General features: G+C 38.9%; 1 protein-coding gene across 3 annotated transcripts in view; it reads right to left on the minus strand.

The window, feature by feature from the left end:
• Positions 1-25,154, minus strand: part of LOC124721627 (endothelin-converting enzyme homolog) — a 416,974-nt gene that overhangs the window by 860 nt on the left and 390,960 nt on the right. For all 3 annotated transcript variants that reach the window (XM_047246685.1, XM_047246686.1, XM_047246687.1), the window contains exons 12-14: positions 24,291-24,469; positions 2,884-3,030; positions 285-424 (exon numbers count right to left, since the gene is read on the minus strand). In XM_047246685.1, the coding sequence (XP_047102641.1) occupies positions 285-424; positions 2,884-3,030; positions 24,291-24,469 (466 nt within the window). The remainder of the gene's footprint in view (positions 1-284; positions 425-2,883; positions 3,031-24,290; positions 24,470-25,154) is intronic.

Raw genomic sequence — 25,154 nt, forward strand, 5'->3', positions numbered from 1 at the left:
TTTTGAGATTTTTGGTAATAATATTTAACAGTGTCTTGTCTTTATACAGTACTGTACATTATTTTCATCAAACATATCAGAATTCAGATTATATGTGTTGTGAATAAAAATTGACAACACAACTGACAAATGCTTGAATAGTGGTCCAGAAATATTCTTCACATGCTGCTAAAAGATGTGACATCAATTTGTATACTGTATTTCGTTGTCAGTCACATCACTGCTGACATATGAGCCACTGATAGCAGAGATATAAATTTAAGGAAATAGTTAATAATTAATACCTGGGCAAAACTGAGGAAAAAAAGTTGTTTGTGGCTGAAGTTTAACCCAGGCAGAGGTAATTCACGAGGATTTCTTTGCTCCCATTCAAGATAAGCATGATAAGCTGCCTTAAGTCCTCCATTATCAGCAATGTTTTCACCTAAGATGACAAAAGTTAATGTTAGACATGGTTAATAAGCACTCCCTAATAAAACTACGTAAGTTGTATTGTTTCGAGCAGAATTTTCTCTAGTTATGATTCTAAACAATGTAACATACATCTGTGTGAGCCTTCACGTCACTGTACATAATGTATTATTTACATGACCATAGGTGAGTGGATTTTAATACGCAGAGTTCTTGTACACTAAAATGAAAACTCTTTTTCATATAAAGTTCTGCTTGTATAATCCATGTTTTTGAAATGTATACTCAAGAGAAGCATGAATTTGAGTGCAAACAGTAAGGAATGTCACTTTATAGCTACATAAAATATAATGGGGATTAATATATAGAGGTTTACATTAAAAATTACCATGTTTCCAGAAATATTTTAAAAGAATTCTGAATTCAAATTAATGTTACAATTGTAACAGAAAGTTTCTATTATTCATATTAGCACTGGTAATAATATATCCGTTTCTTAAATCAAGCTACTGGCTCAACATCACAGAACAACACTGTTTCCCTAAGCTGCCAGTTTACTGGAGCGAGTGGTAATCTCAGATGGAGTGGTTGGTGGGGTTAATGGAAGGGGTATGGCGTAAGGGGAGGGAAGAACAGGACAAGAGACATAAAGTGCTGGGGCAGGTTAAGTAAAAAGTATGTTGGGAGGCATGCATAGAGAGAGAATGTGAAGTACAGTTAGAAGTACAAAGAGCAGAAGAGAAAGATCGGAGGCAGCAAAAGTTACCGTGAAGATAGTTGGGATAGAAAAGAAAATAGACGGGGGAAGTTAGATGTTGGCTGGGTTGGAATGGAGTGAAATCACAAATGGGGGCATAATCAGAAGCAGTGATATAGATCTGGGGGAGGGTTGGAAGGAAGATAGGTTCATGGAAAATTCCCACTTGTGAAATGAGACAATCCAGAAATGGTATGAAGAGTCAAAAAGGTACACATTACAAAATGAAACACAAACTGAAATCAACTGCACCTTGTTGTGCGGTTCACTCTGCAGATAGATGGTCTAGTTGGTCTTTAGTCATGAATTTGATACATGATGTGGCAAGTTTCACAGGTGGCTCTGCCTTTCATGAAGTAAGAAATGCAGATGTTGTTGCTAGAAAAAGATGTTATAGACTGATGCATGGGATGGGTCTGATACATAGATTTTGTGACTGGATGTCCCCTGGGACAAGAAATTGGGAGCAGGAGCAGATTTAAGAGCAGTTAAACACATTTTACAGCTTGGGTGGGCAGTAGAATACCACTTTTGGAGAGAGCAGCCAGAGATAGTCAAAGCGCTACTGGAGAACATGAATTAATTGTTTCAGCAGTGGGTGATATTTAGTGTCTGATCAATTGGTCTGAGAGATGTGTGTGAGTATAGAACATCAGAGATTGCTTATGGACAAAACTTTTTGGCTTTAAATTACCCTAGAAAGACATTCACCCTACTAGTAGATGGAATGCATATTAAATATAAATGCAGTGTCCATGGGTGGCCAGACAGGAAGAACAAATTTATGCAGAATGAATCATAAGGTTGAGGTATTGCAGCCTGAACTTTCAAATCAGCTTTACTTCATCAGTAATTTTTCTGGTACTAGACTCACACAAAATTTGAAATTGCTGCACCGTAAGACTGTATTTATTGGTTCAGTTTAACTACGTCCTGGACAAAAACACTGTCTTTCCTTGCTTCAGTGTGATTTTACCTGTAATTTCAGTTACTGTCTTTACACTTTATAAAATTACTTTGTTTGTCTAAGATGAAATCTTCACATAAAAATATAAAATTGGTAGGAAATGAGTTTTGCAGATCTATGTTTCAGTTTGCCATGACAAACAACACTTCAGAGTCTCAACAAGTAACCTTAACAAGTCTACTAACAAATTAGAGTAACACTGTGACTTTGCAAAATTTGATGACAACATTAAGTTGCAATGAGTTAAGAACCAACTATTGCAAAATTTCAAAACATACGTCAAAAGCTGTAACTGATTTTCTTATGATGTTTTTTCTATTCGTATAAATAAATGAATGATTTTTTTGAATTACTCTTTGAGTTACTTGCTGTCCTGTTACGTTATCATAAATTTAAATTTTCAGATAAATTACACAAGCAGTAAAACTATACCATTAGTAATGGACAAATTAACAGACTTTTATTTTGCACTTTCTTTCAATAGTAAATTGTTATGTTTTTATTTATTATATTATAAAATTATTACATTATAAAATTATTAAGTTACACTTCATTACCTTTTAGCTTTCATTCAAAAAGAATCTTGTTCCACAGATTTGGTTGAAGGTGCTAAGGAGCTGCATTACAGATATATAGGACTGAAATATGTGGCTTTCTAACAGTAAAATGCCATGAGAATTTTATTCTTGGCACAGAAGATGAATGTTACAAACACATCTTGGTTAACTTGAGTATTATTTATCCTTACCTAGTGTCTGTTTTCCATTTACGTGTTTATTGTCAACTGTGTAGCTGGAATACTGGTTAACTACGCACTGTGCCCTTTCCTTGAATGCTTCAATTGTCTGGTTGTTCCACCATTTATGTAGATTACCATTCTGATCATATTCTCTACCTAGAAAAATATACATTTGTGAAAAATTTCAGGGTGATGTTCTTTAATCTGAGCTGTAGAATGTACACGTTTTAATCATTCACAAAATATTAAGTTTTATCCCAGTAATAATTAGTAAAGCTTCTGCATATAACAAGAATTTAAATACTAAATTGAAGCCCTTTTTTGAGTATTGATTAAATATAAATAAACATAACAATGTGAAATAAATTGCAAACAATCACAATTTTGTTGAATGAAACCTCCATTAAACTCTAAATAGATCTGGGCATATATGCATTTTCTCCATTTACATCTGCATCTGTACTATTCAAGCCACCACACACTGTGTGGTGCAGGGCAAGTAGGGTACCAGTACATTTTCTTCCTCTTCATATCCCATTGTCAGATGGTACGTGGGGAGAAAGACTGTATCCTCCAGTATGAGTTGAAATATCTCTAACTCTAATGTTGCAGTATGTTCATTACAAGAGAGGTATTTAGGAGTATGTAGTATATTTCTTGATTTGTTTTGCAAATTGGGTCTTGGATTTGTGGGTACAGCTCTCACTGAAGTCAAACTTCCTTCTTGTTATGCCCTTCAATGAAGTTTGTTGAGCATCTTTGTTACACTGTCCCACTGATTAAAAGAATCCATTATGAATTATGGAACTCTTCTTTGACTCTTTCTTATTTCTTCTCCCAGTCTGACAAAAAATACCCAAGAATTAATGAAATGGGTTGTTGTAACTGACTTCTTTCATGTGGACATTACATGTCCTTTTAGGATTCTTCCAAGAAATATGGATCTGATATCTGCCTTGTCCGGGATAGATGGATTGATTTATGTAGTTGTTTCACCATAACCTCCTCCAGCCAGCAACATCTAGTTACTTGGAGGTTTGAGCTGATGCCAGTGACTAACAGCCAATATATAGTCAAACAATGTTGGATTGTTGTATATATTTATGTGCATTACATTTATTTATATTCAGTGCATACCACAAATTTTTGCACCAGATACTTATCATCTGCAAGTCTCTTTACATCTGTAACAAGCTTGTAATGATGTCCCCTCCCTATATAACTTACCCACATAATGGTTATCACCAGGAGTATATCCGGAAACCAAAGTGGGTTTAGATTCAAGAGAACCACAGGTGTGTGAGGGGGGGGGACTTTACTATGAAATAAAAATACAATTTCTTTGAAAGTGTACAAATCAAAGTCTGCTTGTGATGTATCAATCTGGGATAATTTTAATTCCCCTTTTGTTTTGCCATCTGCCTCCTTAAATTCGTTTTGTTACTTTTAACTATTTAACATTAGCATATGTGAATATAATCTGCATTTTCATAAAAGAGAAAGGCTGGCCCTCAGCTTGAAAGAATATGACACCAGATCTAATTTTGTGCTTAGTTTTATGCAGGTAATTGATTTTCTGATTTATTTTGACTATTCCTAGTTAGTATCTTTTATTATACAATGAAATCAGTAATAGTTTCGCAGCTTAAATTCTATTGTTGGTATACAAACAAATATAAATTCTGTACTAGTTATAAACATTTGGAAGACAAAATACTAGTAAACTTAAAGTATCTTTAGGGCACTATTCGAAAACATATTAGCAAAACCAGCCCTGAATTAATTCCAAACTAATTAACAGCAGTTTTGTCAAAAGTATTGTTTGTGTAACTATATTTATTAATTTCACAATTAAAACAAATAATTCGGTTTAACCCTTAGGGCAGAAGAAACTGTTAAAAAGGACCAATTTTTCAATGTATTCAGTAAATTTAATAAGTTAAGTTTTAATTGTAATTTCTGTAAATTTAACTTTAAACAATGTGTACGGGAAAGCACTGGTAGATAGGCACAATAAAAAACACACAAACACACACACAAAATTTCAAGCTTTTGCAACCAACAGTTGCTTCGTCAGGAAAGAGGGAAGGAGAGGGAAAGATGTAGGATGTGGGTTTTAAGGGAGAGGGTAAGGAGTCATTCCAATCCCGGGAGCGGAAAGACTTACCTTAGGGGGAAAAAAGGACAGGTATACACTCGCACACACACACACATATCCATCCACACATATACAGATACAAGCAGACATATTTAAAGGCCTTTGTGCTGTGTGTGGCTATTTGCCTGATGTGATGCTGAGTCTGGAAGAAGGTATGGAGAAGCAGGAACAGTGGAAGAAGTTGATGAGTGTTAGGGACTTCTGTGATGGATCTGCTAATGAGAGATTTGAATTAAATTTGAAGAACTATCTGGATGTGGAAACCTTTGCAACTTTGACTGAACTTCCTGTGCTGACAAGATATGCTCTGTTGGTTTCTATAGATGTCAAGTGGAATTTCTGAGTATATAAAAAGCTACTGAGCTCACAGTGCAGTGACTTACTGTAAAAAACACTGAAATGGTGTGTGTAATCCAGTGTAACAAGAACCCTGTACTTGGAACAAAGAAAGTTAATGTAGCTGATTTAAATCCAAATAAAGTAATTTCATCAGCACCTTTCTGTATTTGTTTTCAGAACATTTTTCCTTCTTTTATGACAATAATTTGAACCTTAAAATCCTTTCACTACTAATAGCACTACAGTTTTGTTATATCGATTGATTGCTACCAAATGTAGTACACAGTTTACTATCTGGCAAGAAATACTGTGGGGCAAGAACCATCAACCTCCTCTTAGGATGGGGTTGATAATATGGAGAGATAAGAAGGAGGGACTAAGAAATGAGCAGATACAGAGAGGGGAGGAAGACATTGATACAGATTTGAGGAAGGAGGAGGTGCACACAGTGACGGGAAAGGGGGGGGGGGGGGGGTATGGACAGAGAAACGGAAGAGGTGTAGATGGACAGAGAGAAGGGGAAGAGCAGATAGAAAGAAGAGGAGATGGGCAGGGAGAGGAGAAGGGGAGGAGGGAGGGAAGGAGAGAGAGAGAGAGATAGAGAGAGATAGAGAGAGAGAGAGAGAGAGAAGGAGATAGACAGTGTGAGGTGGAGGAATGGGACAGAGTGAGTGGTGAGAAAGAGATGGGCAGATGGGAGATGCTACTTTTCATGAAATCATGCCAATAGAATTTCCTAGTATTTGCACTGAAAATGAAAAATGACTTAATTTATTTGATAGAAAATCAATATGTGTATTCAAGCTTAAGTTCTTGCTCAAATTTATGCCAAGGAATTTGACTGTGCCAACTTCTTCCATAAGTTTATATTTGTGTTCTACTTTAAGTTTCACACATTTTGAATGCTTTGTTTTGAAACATATCATATGGGTTATGGCAATGTTCAGTTTCAACCTGGTTAACTGGAACCAGTTTTCTAGGGTATTCAGTGTGCTCACAATAGAGCTCAGAATTTTTCCTACATCATCATCTTCAATTAAAACATAAGTACAATCAGCAAACAAACCTGATGGGAAATTTATATTTACAGGTAATTCGTTTATATAGAATAGGGAGATGAGTGGCCCTAAAATGGAGGCTTGAGGCATGCCTTGTGATACTGTAATTCATTCAGAATAATAATTTACTGCAATTGAAGTGATTTTTCCCCTTTGTTTTCTGTTATTCAGGTATGATGTAAGCCATTTCAGAGAACTGTCCTTAACCCCATATTTATTTAATTTGTAGATAAGCAATGCATGATTTACAGAGTCAAAGGCTTGTATAAGATCACAGGAGATACCTGAAATTTTGTTACTGTGATCCAGTGCTTTGCACATAATTTCAATAAAGTTGTTCACTACATCCAGAGTGTGTTTCCTTTGTTGGCATCCAAATTGGTTATTTATAATAATATCATTTTTACAGCACCATTGGAAATAGGGTAATAGTTTACCATGTCTTCCCTTGACCCTTCCTTGAACAGAGGTCTGATTTGGCATGCTTCAACACATCAGGAAAGCACCCCTGTTCAAAAGATTGGTTGGTTATTTGAACTACTGGAGGTTCTATTATATGATACTTTGCTTTATGCACGTTTGTCGGTATCCCACCCCAGCCAGTAGAGTTTTCATTTTTAATGATAATATATTTCCCACATCCTTTATTGTGACTTTTTTTTAAATCTGTGAGGTACTCAGCTTCTTGGTGTAGTCCAAAGGGATTTAGTTTACTCTGATACTCCTCTATGTCAACATCTGACTCTGACAAATTTATGAAGAATGACACTGATATTGAGTTGGGTGTAAAATAGGCTATCATCTACTATTATATTTCATAACTACTAACTGTAACCTCTAACTCTGATTTGATAATTTATCACACTGCCAGTGTCTTACCTTTAAGATGAACCAACTGTGTGTCACTTGCATGGTTGCCTTCACAGGTTTTTCAATATGGTTATATAATGTCTAACATACTCAGTAAAATGCCTATTTTTATTTAGTTTGCCAGTTATTTTGTTAGATGTGGTTTTAAATGCAAAACTCTGGAAATGACGAAATTCTTTGGAATTTATTTCAAGAAAGCCCATTAACACAACACGGCACAACTGGAAAATTCAGACGGGGAATTAATGTTACTACTACAGAAAAATGCCTTGTGGTCCAGAGTCCATGTTATACCTACTATAACCGTGTGGATAAGTCAGAGGAATGTATACTATGAACTAGTTACTATATGGCATGTAATAGATAATTGTTTACAATGTAGCACAATATCATAGTGGAAGTCAAGATGAACAATTTAACATAGGACACTTGTGGTCTATCTAACCATAAAACAAACTCAGTTTGGCCTACAAAGGCCACCTCTGCTACAGTGCATGTGTGACACATGGAACTGCCACCAGTTTAATCAGTCATGTATTTTTATTTTGTATAGATCAGGAATTTAAATTTTCCTATGATGGTAATGGGAAAAAAAGTTACAAAAGTTATGCATAAACTAATTACATTTACAATTCAATCTAAATGTAATCAATAAAACAATAAGAAGGTCAGAGAACCAAAATTATTTAATTACTAATTTTTTGCTGCTAAAATCCACAAACATTTTAGACAAAACTTTAAAGAAATAGTCAGGGGTGTAATCTGTAAGTTCAAGAACAAACTGTGTTTAATATTCAAGAATGATTTTTGTGAGAAAAAGAAATGAGTTTAAATCTTGTGAGGTGTGTATATGCTGTAGCTTTAGTGGCTTTTATAGCTCAGTTTCAGGTTATTTTTTTGATCTGACAGAACAAAATTGTCCTATATCAAACTGTTCATCTTGATTTAAACTATGACATTATGGCAGATTGTAAACAGGTATTGTTTACAGCCCGCAAGCTGATAGCCTGATTGAAAGTTATTGAATAGTCTACAATTAATGACATAAAATTGAATGTACTTCTTTCTGAAGAAAATCAAGTGATTATCTACAAACTCAAAAATTATGTAAAGAAAGCTATTTTCCAGTTGAATTATACAGGTACTAAAAAACTGTTCAATGTGAACATTTCTCTTACTAAGACAAAAATAGAGGATAAGTGCTTTCAATAATTTATGTGTATCCTATAACACTGAAGAAAAGTTTGCAAATAAACCCAGCTTTGCTATATGACAGTGATAACTTGGTTGTGAGAAGAAAGAATGGGCACCAATGAAATTACATTTATATGTAATCTCATACAGTTTAATACACTACTGGCCATTAAAACTGCTATACCACGAAGATGACGTGCTACAGATGTGAAATTTAACTGACAGGAAGAAGATGCTGTGATGTGCAAATGATAAGCTTTTCAGAGCATTCATACAAGGTTGGCACCGGTGGCGACACTTACAATGTGCTGACATGAGGAAAGTTTCCAACCGATTTCTCATATGCAAACAGCAGTTGACTGGCGTTGCCTTGTGAAACATTGTTGTGATCCCTCGTGTAAGGAGGAGAAATGCGTACCATCACGTTTCCAACTTTGATAAAGGTTGGATTGTAGCCTATCGCGATTGCGGTTTATCGTATCACGACACTGCTGCTCGCGTTGGTCGAGATCCAATGACTGTTAGCAGAATATGGAATCGGTGGGTTCAGGAGGGTAATTCGGAACGCTGTGCTGGATCCCAATGGCCTCATATCACTAGCAGTCGAGATGACAGGAATCTTATCCCCATGGCTGTAATGGATTGTGCAGCCACGTCTTGATCCCTGAGTCAACAGATGGGGACATTACCAAGACAACAACCATCTGCACAAACAGTTTGACAAAGTTTGCAGCAGCATGGACTATCAGTTCAGAGACCACGGCTGCAGTTACCCTAGACGCTGCTTCACAGACAGGAGCATCTGCTTTTTACAGCATCTTGATGGTCGCATCCGTGTTTGGCGACATCGCGGTGAACACACATTGGAAGCATGTATTCATCATCACCATACTGGTGTATCACGCGGCGTGATGGTATAGGGTGCCATTGGTTACGTATGGACTATCAGCTCAGAGACCATGGCTGCAGTTACCCTAGACGCTGCATCACAGACAGGAGCACCTGCTTTTTACAGCATCTTGATGGTCGCATCCGTGTTTGGCGACATCGCGGTGAACGCACATTGGAAGCATGTATTCATCATCGCCATTCTGGCGTATCACGCGGCGTGATGGTATAGGGTGCCATTGGTTACGTATCTCGGTCACCTCTTGTTCACACTGACGGCGCTGTGAACAGTGGACGTTACATTTCAGATGTGTTACGACCCGTGGCTCTACCCTTCATTCGATCCCTGCAAAACCCTACATTTCAGCAGGATAATGCACGACTGCATATTGCAGGTCCTGTACGGGCCTTTCTGGATACAGAAAGTGTTCAACTGCTGCCCTGGCCAGCATGTTCTCCAGATCTCTCACCAATCTTTTTTGCAGCGTGCACTGCAGCTGTAGCAGTTATAAGCTAGGTACCGGAACTGACAAACTTATTTGTGCTCTGTAATACAGTTATTAAATTTAATAGATTTCAGTGGTGTTGCGTGCCGTTTGTGGCGAAATAATGACTTAATAAACTTTTGTAATTGTTCGCTTGCTGTGTTTTAGAGAGTTTTCAGTGTGTTGAAGTCGTTAGTAATTTTCGTGCTTTAGTTTTCAACTGACGTTTATTATTCTTTCTAGTGAAATATTTCAGTAAAATTTTCATTTAGTGTTTTAACTTCGCTTAGTGTTACAGTGGTAGTTTTAATTTTTTGGTTGTAGCTAATAATTTTGTGAAGTTTTGCTGGTATTGGTATCGGCTGTGTTGTAGTAGTATTAATACAAGTAGCTGCTTTCTTAGTAGGCAGAGAATTTCGAGACTATTATTGTTAGTTCTTAAATAGTTCTACTGGTGTAACTGAACTTTGGTAACATAGACGTATAGTTTTTTTTCAGTAACTGTGAAATTTACCATGAGTGAAAAGTGTGGGCTCTGTCTTAGGTTTGTGAGTAGTGGATTACAGTGTGGGATTTGTTCAAAGTATTTTCATTGGGGGGAATGCACTGGAGAAGCCAGTGGTTATTTTAGGGAGATCCTCTCCTGGGAATGTAGAATCTGTAGTAGAAACAAGTTAATAGAGGAGCAGGAGCGTAAGATCTGTGCCCTTCAGGTGCAGTTACAATGCGCAAAGGAGGAACTAGATAGGTTGAGGAGGGTGAAGGGTGGTGGGGAATGGGAACTGGCAGCTGGCAAGAAGGTAGCTAGGAAGAGGAGGTACTCAGACAGTTTTACTTTGCATACATGCAATAGATACGACCAATTGTCAGAGTTGAGTGGAGAGGAGCCTCGTGTAGCCGTAGAAGTAGGTAACTTGCAGCAGTCCTCAGCAATTAGGAGGCCTAGGATAGTTGCAAAGTCTATCAGAAAGAAGGTTCTGCTGCTAGGTAGTTCCCATGGTAGAGGTGTGGGCCAGCAGTTGCAGGAAGCATTGGGGAGAGAGTACCACGTCACCAGCATTGTGAAGCCTAGTGCAGGGTTGGCTCAGGTGACTGAAAGCATAGGGGAGTTATGTAAGAATTTTACGAAACAGGATCAGGTAGTGATAGTGGGTGGAGCAGGGAACAGTCTCGATAGGGACGGGGAATATGATGTCAGTGGTGACTTGGTTAAGATAGCTACTCAAACTGGTGGTACTAATGTGCATTTCGTGCAACTGTTTCAGTGTCATGATCGGCCTCACCTTAATGAGGCTGTTAGGAGCGTTAATGTGGGGCTGGGGAGGGCACTGATGGCGGAGGGCATGGATCACATCTCAGTGGTGCCAGTTGGGTCTATCAGTAGATGGGGTTTCACTAGGCATCGCCTGCACCTCAATAGGTATGGGAAGGGGAGGCTGGCTAAGCTTATAAGTGACAGTGTAGTGTGTGGTGGTGGTGGTAGTGGTATCACTCATGGAAAAATTCCTATAGTAGTTGGTGTTAAAGCTGCACCTTTTTTAGACTGAAGTCAGCTGATAGGTATACCTGCTTAAAGGAAGTGCCTCTAACTAAGGGCTCACCTCGAGAGGATGTAATGTTTCCAAGTAGAGAAGGAATTAGCAGATTTCATCAAAATATAAGAGGTATTAGAGATAAAGTTAGTGAACTGCTAATAGATGTTAACTCTGAAATTATTGGTATATCAGAGCACCACTTAAATAATTTGATAATACAGAGGCTTCCTTTACCAGGCTACAGATTAGCTGGCTGTTTCTCAAGGAGTTCCTTGCGGGGTGGGGGAGTGGCTCTGTACAAAAAAAACAGTATTTCATTTGAGTCCATAGACGTATCACGACACTGCACTGAACAGATATTTTAAAGTTGTGCAGCATTAGTTGAATTTAGTGAAACTAAACTTCTAATTGCTGTTGTTTATAGGTCCCCTAACTCTGACTTCAGAGCATTTTTGCTTAAGCTAGAGAGGGTTCTTGATTCACTTTGTAGGAAGTACTAGAAAGTAGTTCTGTGTGGTGACTTCAATATTAATTTTGTACATGATTGTGCAAGAAAAAGAATGTTGGTAGATCTCCTAAATTCATACGATCTGATGCAAACTGTGTTTTTTCCAACTAGGATGCAGGGGAACAGTAGCACAGTCATAGACAATATTTTTATTTATTCTTCATTACTAGATGGGCCTTCTGTTAGTAAAAGGGTGAATGGCCTTTCAGACCATGATGCACAAATTTTAACACTAAAAGGTTTTTGTACTCTAACCAATGTCGTATTTAATTACAAACTACATAGGAAAGTTAATCCAACAGCAATAGAGAGTTTTTCAAAACTTGTCAAGGAACAAGAGTGGCAAGATGTTTATAGTGCCGATAATATAGATGATAAATACAATGCTTTCCATAACACATTTCTCATGCTCTTTTAGAGTTGCTTTCCATTAGAACATTCTAAACGGGGTACTAGCAGTAATGGACAGCCCGGTTGGCTGACTAGTGGGATAAGGATATCATGTAGAACAAAGCGGGAATTATATCAAAATTTTAGAAGTAGTCACAATCAAGCTACAGTAGCCCATTACAAACAGTATTGTAAGGTGCTTAAAAATGTTATTAGCAAGGCAAAAAGTATGTGGTATGCAAATAGAATAGCTAATTCACAGGATAAAATTAAAGCCATATGGTCAGTTGTGAAGGAAGTGTCTGGTCAGCAGCACAAGGTTGACGATATAAAGTCAGTTTGCAGTAATAATATTTCTGTTACTGATCAATCAGATATATGTACAGTATTTAACACCCATTTTCTGAGCATTGCTGGTGAATTAAATAAAAATTTAGTATCTACAGGAAATCATACAAATTTCTTAGCAAATGCGTTTCTGAGATTGACGTCTGAAATACTCCACTGTGATACAGACAAGAGGGAGATTGAGACAATAATCAAATCACTGAAGACTAAGGACTCTCATGGTTATGATGGAATGTCTAGCAGAATACTAAAGTACTGTGCTGCACATGTTAGCCCTGTATTTAGCCATATTTGTAATTTTTCCTTTAGGAATGGTCAGTTTCCTGAGCAATTAAAGTACTCAGTAGTAAAGCTGCTTTATAAAAAGGGAGAAAGGGATAATGTAGATAATTTTAGACCTATTTCTATGCCATCAGTGTTTGCAAAAATTATCGAAAAGGCTGTGTATGTAAGGTTAATTGATCATTTTATATCACACGATTTGCTATCAAATGTACAGTTCGGCTTTAGAAGTCGTTTGATAACTGAAAATGCTATATTCTCTTTTCTCTGTGAGGTACTGGATGGGCTAAACAAAAAGTTTTGAACGTTTGGCGTATTTTTTGATTTAACAAAGGCATTTGACTGTGTTGATCACACAATATTGCTCCAGAAGTTGGACCATTACGGAATAAGGGGAGTAGCTCACAATTGGTTCACCTCTTACTTTAGCAACAGGCAGCAAAAGTCAAAAGTCCATTATTCACAGTGTTGATAACGGCTGTGATATGGGAGTGGGGTACTGTCAAATGGGGGGTGGGGTGGGGGGGGGAGGGTGCCCCAGGGATCAGTGTTGGGGCCGCTCCTGCTCCTTATTTATATAAATGATATGCCCTCTAGTATTATGGGTAACTCTAAAATATTTCTGTCTGCTGATGACACTAGCTTCGTAGTAAAGGATGTTGTGTGCAACATTGACTCGGTTTCAAGTAGAGTAGAACATGACCTCAGTTCATGGCTTGTAGAAAATAAACTAACGTTAAATCACAGTAAGACTCAGTTTGTACAGTTCCTAAAACACAATTCAACAAAACCTGACGTTTTAATCTCACAGAACGGGCATATAATTAGTGAAACTGAACAGTTCAAATTCCTAGGTGTTCATAAAGATAGTAAGCAGTCGTGGAAAGCCCACGTTCAGGATCTTGTTCAAAGACTTAATACTGCCATTTTCACTATTCGAACGGTATCGAAAGTGAGTGATATTTTGACATGTAAATTAGTCTACTTTGCTTATTTTCATTCACTTATGTCGTATGGGGTTATGTTTTGGGGTAACTCTTCCCATTCTAGAAGGATATTTTTGGCTCAGAAACGGGCGGTTCTGGCAATAAGTTGTGTGAGTTCACAAACCTCTTGTCGACTGATTTTCACGAGTCTGGGTATTTTGACATTGGCCTCTCAATATGTATATTCCTTATTGTTGTTTCTTGTTACCAATATTAGTTTATTTCCAACAATAAGCAGCTTTCACTCGGTTAATACTCGGCAGAAATCAAACCTGCATTTGGATCGGACTACCTTAAAGCTTGTGCAAAAAGGTGTGCAGTATACTACTGCATCCATTTTCAATAAGCTGCCACTCGAATTCATAAATCTTAACAGTAATCCACACGCTTTCAAATTGAAACTGAAGAGTTTCCTCATGGGTCACTCCTTCTATTCTGTCGAGGAGTTCCTTGAAAAATTAAGATGATTCTCTTTGTATTGCTGATAGCATTTGCTTAGACTTATGGACTGATTTTGTTTCAGGTTCATGAACATTTATTTTTATCTGTTATTACATTTTATGTTGTAAGTTCATGTACTGACACGTTCCATGACCTTGGAGATTTGCTGCTCAATTTGGTCCTACAGAACTTGACATTTAAATAAATAAAATAAATTGAAAACGTCTGGTCAATGGTGGCCGAGCAACTGACTCGTCACAATACGCCAGTCACTATGGTACTCTTGATGAACTGTGGTATCATGTTGAAGCTGCATGGGCAGCTGTACCTGTACACAGCATCTGAGCTCTGTTTGACTCAATGCCCAGGCGTATCAAGGCCATTATTACGGCCAGAGGTGCTTGTTCTGGGTACTGGTTTCTCAGGATCTATGCACCCAAATTGCGTGAAAATGTAATCACATGTCAGTTCTAGTATGATATATTTGTCCAATGAATATCTGTTTATCATCTGCATTTCTTCTTGGTGTATCAATTTTAATGGCCAGTAGTGTACATGAGAAAAGAAGATTTTCATGCAGAATTTTTAAAAAATCGGAATATTACTGAAAAAATAACACAATACCAGGCAAGATGAAAACAACATATAGAACAAACATGAGAATTACTGAAACAATAAATTAACATGTATCAAAAGGACAACGATTCTTGGGAGTCAATTTTGAAGAAAGAGAACAGTCCAAAAGGGCCAGATCCTGAAGAAGGCTATAAACCATTACAGAATTTAAATGTTAGATTATTGGAGCAAAAAACCAGAGAAGATGAAATAAAAGGACGTTTATCTAATTATCCATATGCTTTGATTTGGTTTTGCTCACTCATTTCTTTTCGCCTTATACATTTCTCTTCCTCTCAGTTTCTTCTATATAACCTTTCATGTTCTCTTATTTATTTAGTCATGTTATTCCACTTTTACTGCCTTTATTATATAGCACATTTCCTCTTCAATGATTTTTGCTCCAGTATTGAAGAAGAGCTGAAAAAGATCTCTAATGATATTGTAGTTTGTGTTATGTAACTATAAGTACCATAAAACTGTCATTATATGCACAGTTTAGTGTATTCATTACTTACTCTAATATCTGGCAAGCCAGTATGCCTTTTCATTGATACTGCCAAGTAACTGATTAACAGTGTCAGATTAACTTCTTAACAATGTGACCTAGTGAATCTGCTGTCCACCTAAGTGACTTGAATTTATTCATAAGAAATATTCCTTCATACATTATTAAATAGTTACTAAACAATGGAAAAACCAGAATGGAATGTAACAATATTATGAAAAGGATAGCTGCTACTCACACACACAACACAAGTGCATGCGCAAACACAACTCACACACACATGACCTCAGTCCCTGGCAGCTGAAGCCAGTGAAGCAGTCAGATACTGTGGACATGTGTGGGTGAGCTGCATTTTTGTGTGTGTGTGTGTGTGTGTGTGTGTGTGTGTGTGTGTGTGTGTGTCTGTGTGTCTGTTGCCTCTTTTTCGACAAAGGCCTTCGTAGCTGAAAGCTGATTATGTGACAGTCTTTCTGTTGTGCCTATCTGTGATTCAGCATCTCCACTATATGGTAAATAGTTATTAGTTGCCCAAAGAATTAATTATTGTACTGTAGATTTGTAGGTCTATCACCATTTGCATTTGCATTTAGTTTCTGAAACATCTAGACTACTTTGTTTACAGTCAAGCATTTATGAATGTCTTATGAATTACTTTAACTAACTTTAGTATTGTTTTTTATCGAAACATTGTAATTATTTCAGAAGGAGATTTTCTTTCACAGCCTTTTGCTTCAACATGAATAACACAAGTCTAATATTCTTAGGAGAATTTTCCAGGTTTGGTTAGACTGCAGAAGATTAAGATGGATGACATCAGATGGTTTTATACATTTTCATTACTAAAGCAGAACATTGCACCATACGTGGATGAGCAAACCAACATGTATTTAGAATGCTGTATTGTGTTCATCTGCTCTACTCACCACTAAACACTTGGAAAGAATCAGGTGATGTTGCAATAATTATGACACTGGACTCACATTCAGGAAGACTAGAATTCAAATCCATTCCCACTTGTCAAGATGTTTCTGTTATTTTTCTCAATCACTTAAGGTAAATGTCGGAATGGTTCTATTAAAAATTACACAACCAGTTTCCTTCTCCATCCTTTCCCAATCTGATGTTTTACTCACTCTTTAATGATCTCATCATTAATAGGACAATAAACCATATCCTTCTTTTTCTTCCTCAGAGAAGCTGCTTAATAAAAAGATAAGATAGAAGCTTGAACTATTTGCTTGTTTCATTTACTGTCAAATCAGTTTCAGAATAGTAGGCAATAACTTGCTGCAATGAATTCATTAAATATATAATTTGGGACATCATGTACAACTCTGTGGGAATATTATTAATCTCCATTTCTTAAAGAAACTAGGTGGTGTACTGTCAGTAAATTCAACATAAATTGGAAATACACTCCTGGAAATTGAAATAAGAACACCGTGAATTCATTGTCCCAGGAAGGGGAAACTTTATTGACACATTCCTGGGGTCAGATACATCACATCATCACACTGACAGAACCACAGGCACATAGACACAGGCAACAGAGCATGCACAATGTCGGCACTAGTACAGTGTATATCCACCTTTCGCAGCAATGCAGGCTGCTATTCTCCCATGGAGACGATCGTAGAGATGCTGGATGTAGTCCTGTGGAACGGCTTGCCATGCCATTTCCACCTGGCGCCTCAGTTGGACCAGCGTTCGTGCTGGACGTGCAGACCGCGTGAGACGACGCTTCATCCAGTCCCAAACATGCTCAATGGGGGACAGATCCGGAGATCTTGCTGGCCAGGGTAGTTGACTTACACCTTCTGGAGCACGTTGGGTGGCACGGGATACATGCGGACGTGCATTGTCCTGTTGGAACAGCAAGTTCTCTTGCCGGTCTAGGAATGGTAGAACGATGGGTTCGATGACGGTTTGGATGTACCGTGCACTATTCAGTGTCCCCTCGACGATCACCAGTGGTGTACGGCCAGTGTAGGAGATCGCTCCCCACACCATGATGCCGGGTGTTGGCTCTGTGTGCCTCGGTCGTATGCAGTCCTGATTGTGGCGCTCACCTGCACGGCGCCAAACACGCATACGACCATCATTGGCACCAAGGCAGAAGCGACTCTCATCGCTGAAGACGACACGTCTCCATTCGTCCCTCCATTCACGCCTGTCGCGACACCACTGGAGGCGGGCTGCACGATGTTGGGGCGTGAGCGGAAGACGGCCTAACGGTGTGCGGGACCGTAGCCCAGCTTCATGGAGACGGTTGCGAATGGTCCTCGCCGATACCCCAGGAGCAACAGTGTCCCTAATTTGCTGGGAAGTGGCGGTGCGGTCCCCTACGGCACTGCGTAGGATCCCACGGTCTTGGCGTGCATCCGTGCGTCGCTGCGGTCCGGTCCCAGGTCGACGGGCACGTGCACCTTCCGCCGACCACTGGCGACAACATCGATGTACTGTGGAGACCTCACGCCCCACGTGTTGAGCAATTCGGCGGCACGTCCACCCGGCCTCCCGCATGCCCACTATACGCCCTCGCTCAAAGTCCTTCTACTGCACATACGGTTCACGTCCACGCTGTCGCGGCATGCTACCAGTGTTAAAGACTGCGATGGAGCTCCGTATGCCACGGCAAACTGGCTGACACTGACGGCGGCGGTGCACAAATGCTGCGCGGCTAGCGCCATTCGACGGCCAACACCGCGGTTCCTGGTGTGTCCGCTGTGCCGTGCGTGTGATCATTGCTTGTACAGCCCTCTCGCAGTGTCCGGAGCAAGTATGGTGGGTCTGACACACCGGTGTCAATGTGTTCTTTTTTCCATTTCCAGGAGTGTATAATGATCACACATATAACAATCTGGGAGAACAAAAAAAATTAATGTTTAAAAATTGTCTCATTAGATTTCCTGAAATACTTGTAAGCTGAATAGGATAGTTGAAGTAGCAGAAGTCTTAATGCAAAAAAATAAGGATTACTCAAATGGTAATAAAATCTAATTTTGTATGTAAATGTCAGTCATCTGTAAACTATTTAGTTAGGTATCATCTGCTTACTGTGTATTATGTGTATGTGCTTATGCAGGGAACTGAGATAATTGCAATATAATACTGAGTAACTGAAAAACATGTGATTGGAGCCCATTTGCCACAGACAGATATTTCTATGAGAGACAGATGAAAATAGCAGTAATTGGAAGGTATATACACTAACTTAAAGGCTTCTGAATTTCATCACGTATTACACAAATTTTGGTACATATACAGTTCCAATATAGTATTAATAGCATGTCTACAGTATTAAAGAATATCTTGAAGCTAAAAAAATAGTATTTTTGTATGTAGCTGTACAAATATGTGGACTGTTTTCAGATAGCATCAATTGAAATTAATGTATGTTATACAACATCTGTATGTATGCATTTTCAAGTTGTTATTTTAAGGTGAATGACTGGATGTCAAATACTTGTTCATCCATTTTCAAAAGTTTGCATCTAGAAATTATGTGTTACTTTCCCACACATGGTTATCTATGAGTCTCTTGATGAGTAGTACAGCTAAGATGAGATATTGTTAATGAATGTTACTTTCTTGTAATATAAGCCCACAGATTCTATAAATATTTTTAATGATGTCATCTTGCTTTCAGCTGTTAGAGTTTTATTTTATGATTGCATTTTTGGCATTATGCCATTTACAAGCATATGTTTTTGAGATTCAGGTTTGCATTACACAGAAATCTCTGCCTAATGTAAACCTATTGGTCAAAATCTTACACTTGAAAAGGGCATAATTTTGAAATTGCAAGCACTAACAGCTGAAAGCAAGATGACACCATTTAAAAAAGTTAATGAATGTGTTACAGGCTGGAGTTGTTTTGTTGATTTAGTAATATCAGTATCAGATAATAGCTATTTCAGTCTGCAAGAAATAGGAAATGAAGAAAGAATATGTTTTGGCATATGATTTTTGTATTATGAGCACTGACAGTAAAGCAGAAAAAGATCTCTCTATGAAGGTTTTGCATACAGGAAAACTGATATATTCGTTAATCTGTTATTGCTAACTACATGTCCAAATGTATGTACTATGAATGACAATAACTGTTTTTCTCAGAGCACTGTGGAAATATGTTGAGAAACCTTTAAAATGAAAATGACATTGTTCTCTCTTAAAAACATGCTGACATTTTCCTGCAGATACAAAAAGTAGATAGCTTGCAAGAAACATGAATTAAACACAATGTAGATTCAAATCATGAGCTGCAGTATGTTATGTCTGTATTTTGACACTTTATTCAACCTGTTTGGCAGTTTTTTGTTGAAATTTTTATTTAGTGGTGATACAGGTGAATGCTGTAGATTTCCATATGTCTAGTTGAGGCTCATTATGGAAAATATTTTATTCTTGACCAATGATGCTTTATTGTGTTATGATTGTTAATTAGGGCAAAAAATGCTTGTCAAAAACAAGAGTATATGGTTCATTTGTAAATTTAAATCCTTTGACTACAAATAATATGTTTGTTGTCTGCTGATGTATAACTGTCAAAAGAAACACCAGAGAAATTATCATATCTCATACATTAGTACGTGCCTTTCAACTGGCACTCATAAATAATTACTTAGTTTTCTATAACTATTGTTCCTTCTTCTAATTGACTTAATTCCCATAGATTTGTTGACATTCAGATTATATCTGTTAATTTTGGAGACAATAGTAACTGCTGTTCCTTTTCTTTTCATGTGTTACACATTCTAAAATTCAAATCTAAGCCCATGTTTTCTTATCTTCTCTTTGTAGTTCTTCTACCTATTCTGCCACAATTCCTAATGGCGACAGTTTTACAGTTTGTAGGTGTTAACTCCACGCACAGTTCCCAAACTTGAGAACCAAGGGACTGTTCTGTTAAGATTAGTGGATGTTGGCAAAATTGTCCCAGTTTTAAGAGGCCAGGGACTCACTTTTCACTCCTGCTGATTGGCTAAATTCTATATGGAGTGCATTGCTCAAAGGCAATACAGCTTTTGCCCTTGAGGTCTTAGGTGTGGAATTTGCTGGAGGAGCTGCTATATGATCACAAATTAACTCCCGAAAGTTGTATACACCAAAAGTTTTGAATCACCTTGGTTCTTAGAGTTCCAGAACCTGTACAGAAAATTGGAATAGAGATCAACAAAAACATCATTTTTGCCCTTTGTATTGCTCATGAAAACCACACATTGCATGTTGTACCACCATACAGTGAGACCTTCAGAGGTGGTGGTCCAGATTTCTGTACACACCGGTACCTCTAATACCCAGTAGAACATTGTCTTGCATTGATGCATGCCTGTATTCATCACGGCATAGTATCCACAACTTCATCAAGGCACTGTTGGTCTAAATTGTCCAACTCCTCCATGGCGATTTGGCATAGATCCTTCAGAGTGGTTGGTGGATCACATCGTCCATAAACAGCCCTTTTCAATCTATCCCTGGCATGTTCGATGGGGTTCATGTCTGGAGAACATGCTGGCCACTCTAGTTGAGAGATGTCATTATCCTGAAGGAAGTCACTCATAAGATGTGCATGATGGGGGCAATAATTGTTATCCATGAAGACAACTGCATTGCCAATATGCTGCCGATATGGTTGCACTATTGGGCAGAAGATGACATTCACATATCGTACAGCCATTACGGTGCCTTCAGTGACCACCAGTGGCATGTGTTGGCCCCATATATTGCTACCCCAAAACAGCAGGAAACTTCCACCTTGCTGCACTACCTGGACAGTGTGTCTAAGGCGTTCACCCTGACCAGGTTGCCTCCAAACATGTCTCTGATGATTGTCTGGTTGAAGGCATAAGAGACACTCATGGGGGAAGAGAATGTGATGCCAATCCTGAGCAGTCCATTCGGCATGTTGTTGGGCCCATCTGTACCGTGCTGCATGGTGTCATGGTTGCAAAGATGGACCTTGCAATGGATGTCAGGAGTGAATTTGTGCATCATGCAGCCTGTGTGCACAGTTTGAGTCATAACACAAAAAGGTTCAACATGGTGGCATTGCTGTCATGGTTCCTCCGGGCTATAATCCATAGGTAGCGGTCATCCACTGCAGTAGTAGCCCTTGGGTGGCCTGAGTGAGTCATGTCATCAACATTTCCTGTCTCTCTGTATCTCCTCCATATCTGAACAAGATCGCTTTGGATCACTTCTAGATGCCTGGACACTTCCCTTGTTGAGAGCCCTTCCTGGCACAAAGTAACAATGTGGACACAATCAAATTGCGGTATTGACTGTCTAGGCATGGTTGAATGACAGACAACACAAGCCATGTACCTCCTTCCTGGTGGAATGACTGGAACTGATTGGCTGTTGGACCCCCTCCATTTAATAGGCACTGCTCATGCATGGTTGTTTACATCTTTGGGTGGGTTTAGTGATATCTCTGAACAGTCAAATGGACTGTGTCTGTCATACAATACCCACAGTCAATGTAATTCTTCAACTTCTCCCAGCATATTTCTTGCTCGAACAGTCCATGGGTGTACTGCCGGCCCATAGTGTCCAATGGGCACAATATTTCAGCAATCAGACATGTCGCCATCATCAGGTGCGCTGACGAACTGATCTCCTGAGGGCAGGCAGCCGTCCTGAATCCCCTTCCCCTGTGAGGCGTTGTCTCCGCGGTCCACAACTGCGCCCGCACATCAGCAGTTGCTGAGAGGCTGGTGTCAGCATCTGTGGTGGCATCGGTGTAACTGACTCGTCCGCCCTGGTCGCTCGTTTGTTTTTTTTGCTGAGCCTCTTTTTAATTAGACTCATTGCTGGTTCTCATGCCTTGCTGAGGCTATAGCCGCAGTCTCTGTTGATGAGTCTGTCCCTGGTACGAATTTTGACAGCCTCTCTAACGACGCTGTCCCAGTATTTAGATGTCTGTGCCAAGACCCTGATATCTTGGTAGTCCATTTCATGATTTTCAGACAAACAGTGCTCGGTGACTGCCAACTTGTTGGGGTACATAAGCCGAGTGTGCCTCTGATGTTCTCAGCAATGATCTTTGATGATGCACACTGTCAGTCCAATGTAAGTCTTCCCACACTCACAGGGAATCTGGTTTATGCCGGCCTTCCACAAACCGAGATCGTCTTTGACACTTCCCAATAATGCTCGTGTTTTATTGAGCAGGCAAAAGACAGTTTCTACTCAGTGTTTCCTCAATATTCGTCCTATTTTGCCCAATTGTGCGCCAGTATACAGTATATAGGCGGTGGCTATCTCTTCCTCCGTGACTTCGTCCATCTCCACACAGTGTACTGTAGAGGTGGGGCAGAGAGTGCGTCTGATCTGCCATTCCGAGTACCCATTTTTCTGAAATACAGTTTTGAGGTGTTCCTGCTCATGGGGCAGACTCTCTGCATCGGAGATGGTGTGTGCCCTGTGCACCAGTGTTTTTAGTACCCTATTCCTCTGCAAAGGGTGGTGGCAGCTATTTGCGTGCAAATACAGGTCAGTGTGCATTTCCACCTGTATACCCCATGGCCCAGGGTGCCATCCATTCTTCTTTTGACCATGACATCCAGAAATGGTAAAAATCCTTCTGCTTTGGTCTCCATAGTGAATTTTATGTTCGGATGTATGGAGTTCAGGTGTGTAAGGAAGTCTAGGAGCTTGTCCCTTCCATGGGGCCATATCACAAACGTGTCATCAACATATGTACCCCAACAAGTCAGCAGTCTCAGAGCACTGTTTGTCCGAAAATCACGAAATGGACTACCAACATACCAGGGTCTTGGCACAGACATCTAAATACTGGGACTGCGTCGTTAGAGAGGCTATCAAAATTCGTACCAGGGACTGACTCATCAACAGAGATTGCGGCTATAACCTCAGCAAGGCATGGGAACCAGCACTGAGTCTAGTTAAAAAGAGGCTTAGCAAACAAAACAAATGAGCGACCAGGGCGGACGAGGCAGTTACACCGACGCCACCACAGATGCCAACGCCAGCTTCTCAGCGACAACCGACGCATGGCCATGGGTGCGGACCGTGGAGAGAATTCCTCACAGGAGAAGGGGATTTAGGACGGCTGCCTGCCCTCAGGAGCTCAGTTCATCAGTGCACCTGACAATAGCGACATGTCTGATCGCTGAAATATTGTGCCTGTTGGACACTATGGACTGGCAGTACACCCGTGGACTGTTCAAACCCAGTCAATGTTTATCTTCAGGATTTCTGGGAACCACAGTGATGCAAAACTATTTTTGATGCCTCTATATTGCCCTGGCCCCTTTGTCAGAAATTGGAGTCCTTGGTATCATACCAACATTTGACCTCTCATGTGTCAGCATTTAACTGACAGAATAAATAGAACCTATTATCAAAGTATAAGAGTCAAAAGCACTATAAGAGAGGTGAGATGATGGTCATGGTTCAGCGCTTCATTAAAAAAAAAGCTACAAGCTACACTGGACCTCTCTGGAGCTACATATAATACATACACATATTTTTGTGCAAGGGGGGAGGGGATGGGAGCTGCACACACATGTGTGCCTTTGGGTGTCCTTATGTGTGCACAGTTACAGCTTAAGTTGTGACCAGGATGTAAAGCATATGCAAGATACAAAATAATAAACAAAGCATAAGAACATATGAAATTGATATCAGCACACAGACATCACATAAATTGCTTAATCTCATATAAATGACATGCATGTCTGTAGAACATTGTATGATGCACAGTGAATGCACAGTATACACGTATATTTGCAAGACTTTTGTGCAAACATGTAGATATTAGTAAAATTTTAATTGGCAACAAACCTTGATCATCAAATGCATGAGTAAGTTCATGTCCCATAACAACTCCCATTGCTCCATAATTCATAGATTTTGGGTGTCCAATGTCATAAAATGGAGCTTGCAAAATGCCAGCAGGAAAAACAATTTGATTCTTGGTTGGTGTATAGTAGGCATTTACAGTGGGAGGTGTCATACCCCACCTATAATCGCAAATATGGAAAATAATAACTATGTAACATGATCTAGTTTCCAAATATGTTCATAAGTATCCATTTCTGAAACAGAGCAGTATTTCTAATATATTCAATTTTTTTTGGACTGATTAAATTATTGATATTTAAGTTCCTGCCCTGACAGCCTACATGAAACTAACAAAAATGAATACCACATAAAATGCAAGTAATTATGTTAACAGAATATATTAATTGAATCTGTCTTTATAAAACATACAGTCTAGGAAAATCACAGATAGTAATCATCTAATATTAGATGCAAAATGCTGATCAGAAACTAGAAACTAATGATAAATTTCTTTAAATTCTGAAAAAGAAAGTACTTTGTAAGACATCAGTTTTCCTGAATATCTTTCTAAGGAGTGATTTAAGGTTCAATTGAATCTTCAGTTATCTTCCCTAGGAATATGACAAATATCCAGTGCAGCCCACAGTTGAAATTCCAAACAATTAAAAGTAACGTGATTAGACCCAAATAAATCAAATACACTAGATGGAAACAAAATATGATGTACCAACCAACAAGGTAACGATTTTTTTGGTATTTTCCCATGCCTCTTTAACTAAGTGTTGGGCTACTTCCTACTTATACCTCAAAATGTGTTTCAGACACATTATGACCTGCACTTTATAGTTACAGAATTAATAACCA

Source organism: Schistocerca piceifrons, chromosome X, assembly GCF_021461385.2.
Source record: "Schistocerca piceifrons isolate TAMUIC-IGC-003096 chromosome X, iqSchPice1.1, whole genome shotgun sequence".
Classification (NCBI taxonomy): Eukaryota; Metazoa; Arthropoda; class Insecta; order Orthoptera; family Acrididae; genus Schistocerca; species Schistocerca piceifrons.